Source organism: Tinamus guttatus, unplaced genomic scaffold, assembly GCF_059628265.1.
Source record: "Tinamus guttatus ecotype Peru unplaced genomic scaffold, ASM5962826v1 Tinamus_guttatus_pri_ptg000048l, whole genome shotgun sequence".
Classification (NCBI taxonomy): domain Eukaryota; kingdom Metazoa; phylum Chordata; class Aves; order Tinamiformes; family Tinamidae; genus Tinamus; species Tinamus guttatus.
This window is the reverse complement of record NW_028288582.1, coordinates 10,837,071-10,851,506: the sequence shown is the minus strand read 5'-3', so window position 1 is coordinate 10,851,506 and position 14,436 is coordinate 10,837,071. Positions and strand designations below refer to the sequence as shown.

The 14,436-nt window shown below is 37.0% G+C and overlaps 2 protein-coding genes across 2 annotated transcripts in view; one reads left to right on the top strand and one right to left on the bottom strand.

Annotated features, from left to right (window-relative positions):
* ATG2B (autophagy related 2B) overlaps positions 1-11,355 on the bottom strand; it is a 39,337-nt gene extending 27,982 nt beyond the window's left edge. The window contains exons 1-8 of the mRNA XM_088539700.1: positions 11,179-11,355; positions 7,689-7,851; positions 5,946-6,098; positions 4,923-5,025; positions 3,497-3,659; positions 2,854-3,033; positions 1,423-1,523; positions 314-492 (exon numbers count right to left, since the gene is read on the bottom strand). Coding sequence (XP_088395826.1) covers positions 314-492; positions 1,423-1,523; positions 2,854-3,033; positions 3,497-3,659; positions 4,923-5,025; positions 5,946-6,098; positions 7,689-7,851; positions 11,179-11,340 — 1,204 coding nt within the window. The 5' untranslated portion in view covers positions 11,341-11,355. The remainder of the gene's footprint in view (positions 1-313; positions 493-1,422; positions 1,524-2,853; positions 3,034-3,496; positions 3,660-4,922; positions 5,026-5,945; positions 6,099-7,688; positions 7,852-11,178) is intronic.
* Positions 11,356-11,696: 341 nt separating this feature from the next.
* Positions 11,697-13,750, top strand: GSKIP (GSK3B interacting protein). Its single transcript, XM_088539685.1, has 3 exons — positions 11,697-11,717; positions 12,646-12,904; positions 13,572-13,750. The coding sequence occupies exons 2-3, from the start codon at positions 12,647-12,649 to the stop codon at positions 13,731-13,733; spliced, it is 420 nt and encodes a 139-aa protein (XP_088395811.1). The 5' UTR covers positions 11,697-11,717; position 12,646; the 3' UTR covers positions 13,734-13,750.
* Positions 13,751-14,436: the final 686 nt, after the last annotated feature.

Below are 14,436 nucleotides of genomic sequence, written 5' to 3'. Positions count from 1 at the left end.
CAGAGCAATAAACTACTATTCCATATTTATTTCTTAACCATTCATTCAAAAAGATCCTATTGCATGTGCATTGTATTTACCCTGTTGCACATGAATGTTTTGAACATTTTTAACATAAACCTGAATCCAATCTAACCTGATACCTGGTTAGATTTTTACATTTTTATTTAAAAGTTGAATTAATGTCAGATAATGGATATTCTATGTCAAACTTCTTTGGGTATTTTAGTCAGAAAGATCAGAAGCTGGACAATCAATCTGTACAGTCTGAATAACAGGGTGTTTGCTGTGCTGCATCATCGTTAACACGCACCACGACTCGAAGGCGTTCTGGCACTCTCTGTCTCATAGAAGCTTTGCTCAGATGATGCTCCTGCAGATAAAGACTCTTTTCTTAAATAACGTTTCAACTCCATCTGAATCCGATACTCATCTTCCTGTTGCATTGGTCGGTTTTTCCTGTCTTTATTTGACAGTTCTATCCTGCTTAGGCTCTCTGAATTACAAAAAGAGAGAGAGATAAAACCCTCTATTATTTCTTTACCAATATCTCATGTAAATTCAACAATGAATCTAAAATATAACCTAACAATCTACAATCTAATCTAAAATATAGTTTTAAAAGTAAAAAGTACATGAGTATGGTGTATATATAGCCACTTCCTTTGCTGTTTTGGAGATTATTCTCTCTTTAACAGTACTTCCAAGCCTCAGGAGAAACTTTTAAGGTCATCTATGCACATGTGTTTATAAATGGTATCAGCATATATTTCTCTTCTAGGCTGACATTATAGACTAGTGGACACCGCTTCAAGAAGCTGTTTCTAATAAGAAATTACTAAAATTCCAGGCTCCAACATGACACAATATTGGATAATGTTTTAACTCTCTTCCAGTTACATAAAAAACAATAAAATTGATAAATAAATTTGCAACATTAGAAGAGTATCAAGCAACTACTTTAGAATATGACAAATATTTTCTGAAAGTATCAACTAGGTACCCAAATAATGAGTGCTATTACACTAAGTAACTAGAAAAACTGTATCTCATCCTGACTAGACAGCTAGGCCTCTGGCCAACAGAAGCTATGAGAACCAAAACTGTTTTGGCCTCCTGACCTTCGCCAACTTCCCTTTCTTCATTTTCCCCAAATCTTGCCCTATTCTATGTTTACTTTCCAAACCTTTTTATTACCTAGGTTTTCATTACAAACATTTATAGCGTGCAAATGAAACCAGTAAGTGATTTACAGTCAAATGAGAGGAGTTGCAAAATGTTTTGCTAGAAGCAGATCTAAATAAATAGTAAGTTTACTAAGTTTACCACAACTTTTTTTTTTTTCTTTCAAAAAACTTGTTTGCCTGCAAATTTCCTTTGCAGATCAACTAAGTACTTATTTAATATTTAGAGAACATGCACTTGCCTGGTCCAGCAATAGCTGCTACCATGTCCAATAGAAGATGTACCTGCCTTGGCGACAGAAATAGATGCATGGAATCTATTTGTCCATCTACATCCAACTTGAAAATAAAAATAAAATAATATGTTATTTTCATCAACAATTATAGAAATTCTCTTTAAAACTCTCCAAACAACAACTAACTGCTGGTGTACAGCTTCACTGGTGTAAGACAGCTGAATGCCCAGTGTTTCCTTTAACTGTTTCTGTTATCTGCTCTATGCTTCCTTTACACAAACTACAGATTTTGTGTTCTTAAGGATACAGTGCAATGTCATTACCTTCTTCTAAGTGACAAGAGCTTGAAATTTAAGTGCATACTGCTTCCAACTTGGAGATTTTGGTGGCTTGTCAGAGTAATTGCACATGTAGCACTAACAGTTTACTTGCTTATACTAATACATAGGTGCCTAAAAGGAAAACTGCAGATGGCCACTACACTGCTAACAGTTTTGCTTCTTTAATAATTCCAGAAGTAAGTAACAGTATGAAGTCAGCATTATGAACTAAATATAAAATCCTGAAACTGATACCCTCTGAAGGAGGCCTTACAATTTGCAAAAATTCTCTTCAGAGTATTCTCTTTAGTAGACAGATTAATACAGCCATAATCCTTTTTAAACAGTGGAATGTTTATAGAATTTTAATATGATATATTAAAAAAAGGAAACCACTTTTCTTCCTTTAAAAGCAGTTTAAGTTACATTTATCTTAAGGACTTGAATAGATTTGATATTCAACAGCAGAGTCCTGTATGCCCAGATGTTTATCCATTCATAATTATCACTCGTGAAAAACAGACATGCCAGGGAATGCATTTATATGAAAACTAGCTTTTGCCTATACAGATTTTAGGGGAATGTTTACCAAAAACAAGCCAACAAAAAAAGTAAATGCTCTATTAGTTATGTGCATATTGTTTCCTCCCATCTTTTCCTTTCCTTAAGAAAGGTGGAAAAATAAAAACATAAGTTTTTCATACTTGACATGAATACTCTTGTCTTTTGTGGTTTACATACTTAAACACATGTTGTATTCAAAGGAGTTCCCACATAGTTTAGTTTCGAGATCTAAAACTTGTTCATTTATTTATAAATATGAAAATCCTCTATCCATAAGGTACTTGTAGGAAAAGAGCGTACCAATTTGTTCTGTTAATATTTTGTGCTATTTCCTGGGAATCTCATAATCTTGTACAGTGTAAAGATGTCTTTATATATATAGCTTTTGAATGCACAGAATTTTTACTTTTCATATAAAATTAGGAAACTTAATAACAAAACGTCTGTCCCTTTAAGAATCTTACAGCTCTTTTTACACAGTAAAAACAAAAACAAAAAATCCTACATGACTATATCAATTTAGCTAAGGACCAGGAAAGGATGACTAACCTTTGCTCCAGGAAGTACTTCATTTTGCTTTAATGTTAGGCTCAACTCCATTCTACCAGTCAGCTTACTGATCTGTACAGGGTCAGAGGGAGTAATTTCTGGCAAGCTCCGTGTTAATTGTGGATGTGGCTCATAAGTGATTTTTGGGTTCCAGCTAGGTGAAAGCTTTGGTTCAGTTGCCTTAAAATGTTAAGGAGAAAGGAATAAGAACATATCCAATTCTCGCCAAGAAACCTAAAATATACATTTCAAATAAGTTTATCACAGAAATTAGTTGTACTCAAATATAAATTTGAAGCATTTGAATGAGAAACAGATTGATAACCATGAAAGAAGCAAAGCACTTGCAATATGAAGCATCAGGACTTTGCAAAAAAGGGATGCAGTTTCCACAGAATATTGAAGTAGAAAGGACTTCTACACGCTCAAGTTGCAACCAGACTCCATCTTAAGTTTGGCTCAGTCCTAAAGTCACCATTTCTTTCCCTCTCCTCAAAATCAACAGGAATTATTAAAAAAAAAAATCAACACAGATCTAGTAAGTTCAATTCCTGTATCTTTCACACTGAGTCTAGTATACGTGTGTAACAATACATTTTATCACTGATCACTTTACAGTCATACATAACATATTTCATTTTACCAGCTGTGTAGCTGAGCAGACTGGGGAGGACTTTGTTGATGCAGGAAACTCATCCCAGAAGAGAGAGACACCTGAGAGATGAAGCAACTTATGAGCAAAGGCTGTGGGCTGATGCACGTTAATTCCAGAGCATTCATCTGCAGTTTCGTCACAGTATATCGTTCTGGGAGGCAAAAGGAAATGAAGATGATAGGAACAGCATGTAAATTTTTACATTTATTGTGACACTTGGCTTCTGATCTAAGGTTTACATGTTCTTTTCCTTTAGACTATTTACAGTGCCACTGAATGTCCAGAAAGAATGGGAATGGGGCTGCGCATATTCTGGGAATGTCTGGAAATCTTGTCCTTTTTCCACAGGATGTCATACGACAATTGCAACATGTCTCCAGTGTGAATACACCCTAGTACTTATGTCTAATTTGATCATGAAGTGAAGGAGTCTGACCTACACTACTATTCATGTTTCCATTAGGACGTATACAACTCTTGCTGCAGAACGTAAGTTTTTGGAAAGTCTGCCCTGCTTAAAAGCACCACTTCAAGATAACCCTGTATTGAAATGAGAGATTTTCACATTAAAACACTGATGAACAGCAGAAACAGTTAAGTCTGAAAAAGAATCAAGTCTCCACATTATAAGACTTACAGGAAGAAAACACAACTACTTTTCCATAAATAAAATATATCAAACATCTGAAAAGCAACATGCTATTTAACAGCTAGTTTTAGAAAACACAGAAAGGGAAAAAGGTTTTGGCAAGGGATTTCAATAAGAAAATTAATAGTCTTCCTGACATCCCTCCTAAACACAGAGCTTCAACTGTATAAATGCTTGATTAAAAACAAATATATTTCATTAGTATTGCTCAGTAATAATCAGTTTTATTTACCCATTGCATATTGAAAACAAAAGTTTACACTATCCCATTGGCCAAAGGCATACTTTAATAACATGCCATTTAACAGTGATGATTTTCAAAGTATTCATGGCATATAGGTAGACTCTTCTGGAAGCTCACAGAAGACCTAAAACCTCACGTCTTTACAGGACTGTTCAAGTATATTCAATATGTACCAGATGAATTTCTAATATATTAAATGTCTTATCAGTTAGGGGGTGGTCTGATTTTACAATAATATCCATTGGCATTTGAATATTTGAGAATTTGTATTTATTCATCTTTGGAAAAATCTAGAACTCTTCTGAATAATCTGATGATTATATATATTTAGCTTAAACTCTTTAAGCAGAAATTAAAGGGAGAGAGTGTTCACTGGCATCATAAGAAAAGGAGGTCTCAAAGAGGGATGTTCAAGATTTAGAGTCTAATTATATAAACATGCATATTCGTGATATAATATATATTGCACACAAAGCGGAAGAAAGACAATTCTGAAAAAAAAAATTAAAAAAGAAAATTACCTTTCTACTCGGATTTCAAGTGCACTTCCACTTTTAGAGTTTTCCGGCACATGTTCAATTCGCAGAACAGTATCTAAAAACGTAACTTTCACTCTTCTTAGAACTTAAATGAGAAAACAGTTAAGTTGCTCAGTCATAACTTTTATAAACAAAATGAAAGATTGTTTTCTACTGAGGGAGATATCAGTATTTATTTCAGTGGAAATTTATGTTCAGTATTAAGAAACATTTAAAGTAGCATAACAAGACTTCAAGTGACAATGTAAGTGGCTATTAGACGTCTACGTATATCCATACGATTCAGTGGAGCTTTTGTGCATGGATACATGCTTAGATTGTTTATATAGCTCCATCAGAGAAAATGATCAGAGAAAATACCTGCTTCGCTGCCTCACCATATCCAAGTTCATAAACTTGGTGTAGCTTTGACTGTCTACTTCTATTTCCAGATCTAATTTTAAATATTTTCATAAGGTTAGGTATCTCAGCACTATGCTCCCTACCACCTCATGTGGTACTGAGCCTTTTGTTTATTCCACTTAAATTAAACAAAACAACATGGAGTTGGTGAAGTGAATCTAATATATTGCAATTATTAAGAAACACTTGTAACACCAGTTTTGTCTGTCTTGCTCTCAGCAGCAGCACCAATAAGAACAGTTTAAGCTTATGTGATGAACTAAATTGGCAGACTCGAAACTATAGCATCTTGCTAACCATTCAAACGCAGATGCATCTGGATTTCTTCTGGTGAAAACATATGTCCATTTGATTCCAAAGACAGGTTCATTCCTTTCAACTGAGGAAAGAATATACCTATTTTTATATTATTTGGGCTTTTTCCCCCCTTTGAAAACAGGAACAATTATCCTGCCTTCCTATTTAAATTTTACAAGGCATTGTGAACAAATGAAAAATTTTGAGAGAAGTAATGGCAAATGGCATCCAATTTTGTAAGACTCAAGCACATTATATCAGGTTTAATTTAAAATGTTCTTTCAAGCTTGCACAATAAACTCATACCTGTTTCAATAGTTTCTGCAAATTTCTCAAGTCCTTCAAAAGGCTGGGACCCTTCTCCTTGTTCATCCGTCAATTTTTGGCTAAGACACTCTTTTGCAAGTTGCATACTACTCGTCATAAAACTTGACCAGTACATAGGCTCAGAGCCAGATGCTGTAGAGCAAGAGAAGTCTTAACACATTTGACTGGGAGCATCAAAAAAAAAAAAAACTACCAAATATTATTATACATTTGGCACATTTAGAAAATAGTTTAAACAGTTAAATAAGAAATCAAATGTATCAATATACTCGCATAATCTCTTTATGGACTCAACTCTTATGAAATAGTTCTAATCTGCTAAGACTGTATGGATAAGATTCTGATATTTGAAAATTCAGTACAAACAAAATTAAAGCAGGGTTAAGCATACCCAGCCTTCAGCACTTAAATGAAGGGCTTAAAGGCTTTAATTAATCCATTTCTAAAGATACTTTAATTGTACCAGAAGGATTTTCCAGACAAAATCAAAATCAAATAAACAACTTTCAAGAAAGTTATTCTGAGGTGTGTTACAAACCGCGAAAGATTAAGCAAGTTGTAAGATGTAATCATATTGAATCTAACCTAGATCTAACTTAGATCTTAAGTAATATACGTTTTAAATATCTAACACAGACATGAGCTAATAACTTTCAAAACAATTCATTAACAACATGAGAACACAACACGTTAAAAAGAACAGGCTTTGTTTCGGCATGATTTTTAAAGCAGTCTACCACCTTAACTTAAATTCTGGTCTAGACTTACAGTTTTATATCTTGATGTCTCAGTTAAAAGGTAGAGGTCAGGTTTATATAGTTAACAGCAAGAATAATCCACTGTGATTTTATTAAAACTGCTTAAAAGTTACTTGAAAGATGAAGGATTCTGGGATTTATGCAGTTTTTCGCATCTTTATACTGTATTAAAACCAAAATATTTTCTTACACTATCTCTACACCATAAAAAAAAAGCAAATCTAAGACCTTCAGACATATATTCAAAAATTTCCACCCACTGAAGAATAACTAAAGGTCCCATATGTTATATAATAACAAATGTTAACAGAATACCTCAAACTTTGATAGTGAAAACTTAATCACAAGTACAGTCTACTGTAGATCAGCATTATATGGACACAAGCAAGCTAGAAGAGATCTGATAACCCTTTCAACATTGTTATCAAAGATTTACTGTACTTAGCATTTACAATACTTAAAAGCCATCATTATAACACAGGGGGAAACAAAATGCATTTGATATTGTCCAAATATACAAAAAGGTGTACCTTTTACTCTAATGCTGCTGAAGAAAGCCAAAACCTCACTACAACTCCCTGCAAAATCTCAAACTATCGTGTTATCCTACAGCACAGCAAGGTGCACAGCTACTAGCACTGACTGAACAGCATTTGGCATTCTATACCCACAGGACGTGGCTAACAAAAATTTCCTTCCACACAAAACTTTAAAGCATTATTTTAACTTCTGTGTGTCCCAAATGGTTTGGAGTAAGAGTTATAGTACTACTATATATTTTTTTAAAATAAACTTCTGAAGTTATTTAATAGAACAACATTATCTTCTGTTGGTAATGCATGTAAGTTAAAAGATGCTTTAAATAATACAGAAGCAGTATCTAAGGCAAGCGGAGCCTTTTGCTTTTGAAAAACTGTAAAAAAAAAAAAAAATCACCATGTGGAAAATGAAAAAATAAGCATACCAAGTCTTGGTCTTGGCCTGAAGACCATCTCTAATCCTTTTACTTCCAATGCACAGTTATCTTGCAGCAAGGACCCCCATGGAACAGATAATGAAATTGACTGGATAAAGCCATCTGTGACTTCCAGAGGCGCATCTACAGACTCCAGGATTTCATTCAGACACTAAAAGAAGCGAATCAAAAAAGTCACTTTCATTATTCTGAGTACTATAATAACCAATCAACATATGGAGTATATCAGAAAAGTAATTACATATAAGAGAACCAATAAATTAGCCAATAAATTTCTCAGTATTTTGATTCTGTCATAATTTGGTCATACTAATTACTGAGCTTTTAATATGATACAGATTAACATGTGGATAGCTGAATATTCTGTTCTTTTACAATATATCAAATCCTATTATGTTACTTTAATATATACTGCAACAGCAACACAAGTTAATATATTCTTTTCCTGGTAATTCTTGAAGAAAGTTGAAAAACAGCTGACAGTAAAGATGCAAAAAGTATTTCACTGGATGTAATGTAATCCTCGTATCACATTTCTCTGACAACGGAACCAGAAAAATCCATTTTCACTGTACTTCATGCATGCCATTTCTAAATCAGATTTTAATGACTTCAAAGTAACGTTAAGTGTTATTAAGAAAAAGTAAGAATCAGAATCCAGTTGCCTGACCAGTAGTCTATAGACACTGTTCCTTTATTAGGACTCTTTACAGTAACATTATAAACCAAGCTACAGACAATCACACTGCTCCAGGAAACACACGGTATGAAGTGAGATGGATGAGCAAAATGGAATACTGTACAAGCAACAGTTTTACAAGCAAACATATTCTTCCTATTAAATGATTATACACTTGAAAAAAAATAAAAAAACGTAATTTGTGTTCCTAACCAGAAGTTCAGTACTTTTAATTTCAACTAAGTAAGAACTTCCTATGCTGCTCAAACAACATAAAATCAATCTCAACCACACACCAAATTTGGCAAGTGTAGATAAGACCCTGATCATGACTGTGGCTTTAATATTAGAATCATAGAATGCTTAGGGTTGGAAGGGACCTCTAGAGATCATCTCGTCCAACCCCCCTGCACACGCAGAGTCACCTAAGCACGTGGCACAGGACTGCGTTCAAGCAGGTTAGAACCTAGGGCTCAATAAGCAAACAAGTATAGTTTTGACTTTACCATTTTGATTATAGGAACACTCTAAACACTCCAATTCAACAACGAAAGTGTAAAATAACTTTTAAATTGGTATTTTTTAAAAGTCACTTATAACTTTTTTTAATTTACTACAATTATAAAGAATCATTTTAAAAGAAAATAAACAAGAGTATTTTAGGAAACGAGGTAAATGAAAATATTCTGTCTCCAGTTATAATTACAGAGATGGTAATAGTATCTGACAAGACCAAAAAAGGGTACAGCAAGTAAACCGGAATATTTGAAAATACCATATAGTTATTTAAAGTACTTTAGATGCATTTTCATTAAAAGGAAGTTAATTATCAAAAACTGATTTTGAATAAATCTGCCCTCTTTTTGCTACCAAAATACATAGAAATTGAACTACTATATTTCTTTTTATTTCAAAATAAAAATTACCGTAAAAAATCAGAAATTTCAAATGTTTTATAGCAAAATTCATTCATAAACAATCCTACTGTTCCTCAAAGGAAAGATTAGTGCATTCTAAATTAAATGTTAAAACTGAGGTTCTATCTTCACATCAGGACTTGTTCCCACATCTTTGACTGAAAGTCTCCAGCTGGAATCACAGTAATATTATCAATAGTAACCACAGTACTATTTTATGTACATTCAAATTCAACCACCCATATCCTAAGTTAGATTTTGGGTTGTTTTTCTAAATAGCTCAGGTGTCAGGAGACCAAGAGGTTACTTGAGAATACTTGAGGCCATTAAGGTATCTCTACAATCTGCAAACACACAGACAACACTGGCTAGAATATCTAGGATACTCCAATGAACAAAGTATCCACAGAATGGATAAGATAACATGCATAACTACAGTCACTCTGGTGATTAATGTAGAACAAGCTGACAATGACTAGGAAAAAAAAAAAAAAAAAAGAGCTGTAATACTTCCATACTTCTGCCACATCTGCTTTTGCAATCAGTCATACGTGAGAACGTCACGTGCACAGAGCCACCAATACACCGTGCACTGTTTACAAGCCAGTGATCTCCAAATGGGGAAGGTATCCTACCCAGTACTGCATATACATTTAATCACCAAGTATACATATTTAACTTCATCTAGTACTGTTTATTACTGCTGCTATTTCAGAGTGTTTACTTTTTAAATCATGCCAGTTTGTTTAGAGAAAAATCGCTGATTTCCACTAGAGGGCATTGCAATTCTGTTAAGTATAACAGCCTTTCTTCCTATACAAAATAAGCTGCAGAGCCTGAAAAACATGGACATACAATAATGAGAATTTCTGCAAATATTTTTCTACTGTCACTCTCAAATACACTTGCAAAGAAACAACTGGCAAAGCATTATTTGTAAATATCAGATATTCACATGTATTTTTTTAATCTATCCTGCATAGTCTTATACCAGAATGTAGTACAATAAAAAACACCTGTAAAGCAGTGAGGTTGTACAGCTAGTTAATCATCTCAGCTACCCTGGGAGTCAATGAGTGACACACAGTACGTATGGCTCCCTATGACTGTAGCTCGCATAGCAGGGAGAATTCAGTAACATGGGTAATTCTGCCAGGAAACCTTACAAAATACTTACAAGCATAGACACAGCACCTTAGCTTTATATAGCAGACTACCTATATATATATATCTACATATACATGTACATACACACACGCACAAATACATAACATACAGATTGGGACTGAAAAAGCTTCAAATGGTTCAAAATGTGACAGCCCAGCTGCTACGCAAACTCCAGCTAAGCTGCAAGTTTCTGCTTCTTGCCAACAAGCACTTCCACATTCAGAAGTCTACGTGAGCCACGTTTAGCATAGCACTATCCAGAAGAGTCAAGGTTGCTCTAGGCTGAAGCCTGAATGTATTCAGGGCAGGGAAAACTTTATGCTTTTGTCATCTCTAGCAGCTGGCAGTAAACACGCTTCCTAGGTACTACAGTGGCTATTTCTGGTCAGGAGCAGCTCTTTCTTCTCTATGCCATGCCAGTAATTCTTACTTTTTAGTTAAAGGGCAACAGACAATTTTCCTTCCCAATTTTTCTTGTATTTCTCAGAATTAAAAACAACAAAATCCAAATGAAAACAAAATCCAAAAGATTTTTTTTTGTCTTTGCAATAAATGGCCCGTGTCAGTTTTTCACTGTGCTCACCTAGCAGGGAAGGGTGACCTGGATAAAATGCTGATTAGGGGTTTAACCTTTTTCCATGGAGGAGGTCGGGCAGGGAGAACAGGGCAGGCGGCAGCCCCCGCCGCGGGAAGGGGCAGCGCCCGCGTCTCTTACCCACTTGTCCAGCGGGACCTGCGTCAAGGAGCCGGTGCCCTGGTAGAGATCGAGGCTGAGCTGTTCCAGGCTGAGCTTCTCCTGCAGGAAGTGGCCGAGGTAGCGCTGCAGCAGGTACCTGCAGGCCCTCTTCTTGATGGACTCCGAGAAGGGCCACGGCATGGCGGCAGCGCGGGGATCGGCGCGAGGCGCCGCGGGGCCGGGGCCGCTGAGCCGCCTCCCTCAGGACGCGGGGCCGCTGGCAGGTAGCGCCATCCTCACTCGGCCGCCGCCATCTTCAGGGCGGCCGCACAGGGCCGCAGGGCGGGGGGGAGCTCTGTGAGTGGCGGGGCGGGTCGCGGGGGCGCGTCGGCCCCGGGGCGGCGGCGCGGGCACGCGCACGGGCGGCGGCTCCTCTCTGCCTCCCCCCGCCGAGCGCCGTCACCGGCGCCGCGACGCGCGAGCGGAAGTGCCGAACAGGCGGCGGAGGAGGAGGGGGCGGAAGTGGCCTCACGGGTGGGCGGAAGTAGCCTCACGGGTGGGCGGAAGTAGCCTCACGGGTGGGCGTGAGGGCGGCGCTGAGTCGCGGCGGGTGAGGCGGCAGTTGGGGCTGCCTGGGGCTCGCCGGGGCAGTGAGGCCGGCCCTGGCCTCCTGCAGGGCCGGGCCGAGGGGAGCCGAGCCGAGCCGAGCCGAGCGGGCGGCGTCGGCGTCCCGGTAGGTGCTGCCCGCGATGGGGTCGCCTTGTGGCGATGGTGGAGCCAGGGCACCCCGTCGTGGGGACCTGCGCCGGGCGGGGCGTTGGGTGTGATGAGTTCGGGGGTAGTTTGTGACCGCCGTTGTAACTGCTGCCGCCCGGCCCTTTCTGTTATCGGTGCCATAGGCAAGGTAGCTCTGTGTGTTTCTGAAATGCATCGGCGGTTGCCTATGAGGAATTGCTCTTTAGTGAGGGCAAACAAAAGGCCATTGTTCCTAATCTGTCCTTATAAAGTGCAATAACCCATTCGTTCATAGATGCAGTCTTTCTTAAATGTACCATGAATAGCATTGTGTCTGCAGTGGCTATTGAATTTTTTTTTTCCAGGCATGACTTGTTTTCCTAATGCATGCTGGATGAGCAAAGCATAGAATTAATTACTGCTGAATCATAACAGGTTCTTAAACAACAGGTAGCAAGTTGCTTGTGAATGAAGAACTGGCCAAACCTTTGTGACACTGCTTTTATATGCTGATGTTGCCACCTTAAACTGTTGTTCTGGCCGTTTTGGTGTAGACTTATTTGGACCATCATGAGTCTCAGAGAGCAGAGACTCTCTCAGAGAATCCCATATTTTGCTTTGTCTTGGGTAATGATAAAACATAAACCATATCTTAAATAGGCATATTTATAGTGTTAATATTGTATATAGTATAGTGGTATTATAGTAATATGTATGTACTAGTATAATGTAATGGTATTAAAAATCTAAAAAATATATTTTTGCATGCAGAATGGAGACTGATTGCAATCCTATGGAGATGAGCAATAATATGGTCTTTGAAGAGGATTCTGATTATAGAGACTTTGATGGAGCAGATGTGAAAGATATGAGACTAGAAGCAGAAGCTGTTGTGAATGATGTTCTCTTTGCTGTCCGCAACATGTTTGTCTCAAAAACCCTTCCATGTGCAGAGGATGTGGCATATATCAACGTGGAGACCAGGGAGAGAAACAAATACTGCCTCGAGCTCACAGAAGCAGGACTTAGGGTAAAATGCTTTGCGTAGAGTTTGTAAAGTCTCTTTGTTTTACAATAATCATTGCTCAAAATGTGTTTAGAATAGTATTTGAGTGGCATCTAAAGCAGTCTACCTATTTCTCTTCTATTTTTATGATAACCAGTTCCACATGCATTTGCCTAGAAAGTGCAACTGAAAGTAACTTTAGTGAACTAGTGCAAGGTTAAGGTGCAACTTTAACTACCTATTTCAAATGAAGCAAGGAAGAGAGGGCTGGAAAAAACTTTAAGGTACTCACAAGATGATGAAGACTGAAGCTGATAGCAGGCAAATGTGTTGCAGAAAACTTCAGTAATTGGGTTTGTATGTAACAATTGTATGTATGTAACTTTTTTGCAACATTTATATTGTGCAGAAACCTGGATGTTAGATTTCTTTTCAAAGAAAGGTTTTTACTAATATCTGAGTTTGGGACAAAAAAAAAAGTATTTTAGACTACCTAAGTATTTTAGACTACCTAAATGTTACGTTATTATCAAATCCCAAGTAGAAAGCACTGATTGCAATTTAAATCAAGTATCTTTGTCCGCACATTACTGTACTATCTGGACTGAAAAAGTTGAACTCTGATTTCTTTGCTCTCCGTGACAAGGTAATGTTAGTCACAAAGATATAACCATTGATTTCTTTGTTACAGGTAGTAGCTTATGCTTTTGATCAGACTGATGACAGTTTGCAAACTCCCTACCATGAAACCGTCTACTCTTTATTGGACTCTCTCAGCCCTGCGTATCGAGAGTTTTTCGGAAATGCATTACTGCAAAGACTAGAAGCTTTGAAGAAGGATAGTCAGTCGTGATTCATCCTGAAGTGAGGAAGTTTTATTAATCCTAAAAGGAATCTTTAGTATAAGGTACTGAAATCTTTCTTACAAACATAGTCACAAACATAGCTTGAGCCTTGTTTCTTGCATTAGTATCTAATTCCTTGTAGCACTGATACGTGACATCTTGCTTCAGTGGGCTTGTTAGCTCAAGAGGCTGAAAAAGTCAATGAATAAATTGTAAAAAGTTTCTTGTTTTCTTTTTGTTGTAAGTAAACAATTTATGTTCCAAGGCATTCAAAAAAGAAGTTCTCTTTTCAGCGTTATCTGTGTTTTTGTTATCTAAAATTCCAGAAAATATCTTGGTGAGAACTGTTTAGAGCCTGAATGTTATACATGCAAGTAGTCATCTTTCTTTTTGTGCTTGCTGATTATTTTCAAATCTACTTTTTAAAATAGAAGTTAACTACTTGTTTTACTTAATTAATGGGAACTACTGTTTTGCACAGAATAGAGGTTCAGCTTGTTTTGCTGTGCTTAAATCAGAATTTTTTTTGCTTCAATGAGGAAGATGGCTCTCAAACGCTTGAGCATTGCATATATATAGTGACAGTGAGTTAAAAACAAGTCTTACTTGATCTGTCCTTGTCTGTGACATCTTCAGCAAACTATAATAGTAACGGGATGTACTGTTAATATATGAATGTATTGTCTCAACTGCAAATGAGCTAAGCACAGA

Excerpts from the sequence above, each read along its gene's own strand:
- GSKIP (XM_088539685.1), top strand. The coding sequence starts at position 12,647 with ATGGAGACTGATTGCAATCCTATGGAGATGAGCAATAATATGGTCTTT. Across the intron at positions 12,905-13,571 it reads TCACAGAAGCAGGACTTAGG|GTAGTAGCTTATGCTTTTGA; the intron begins GTAAAATGCTTT and ends TCTTTGTTACAG.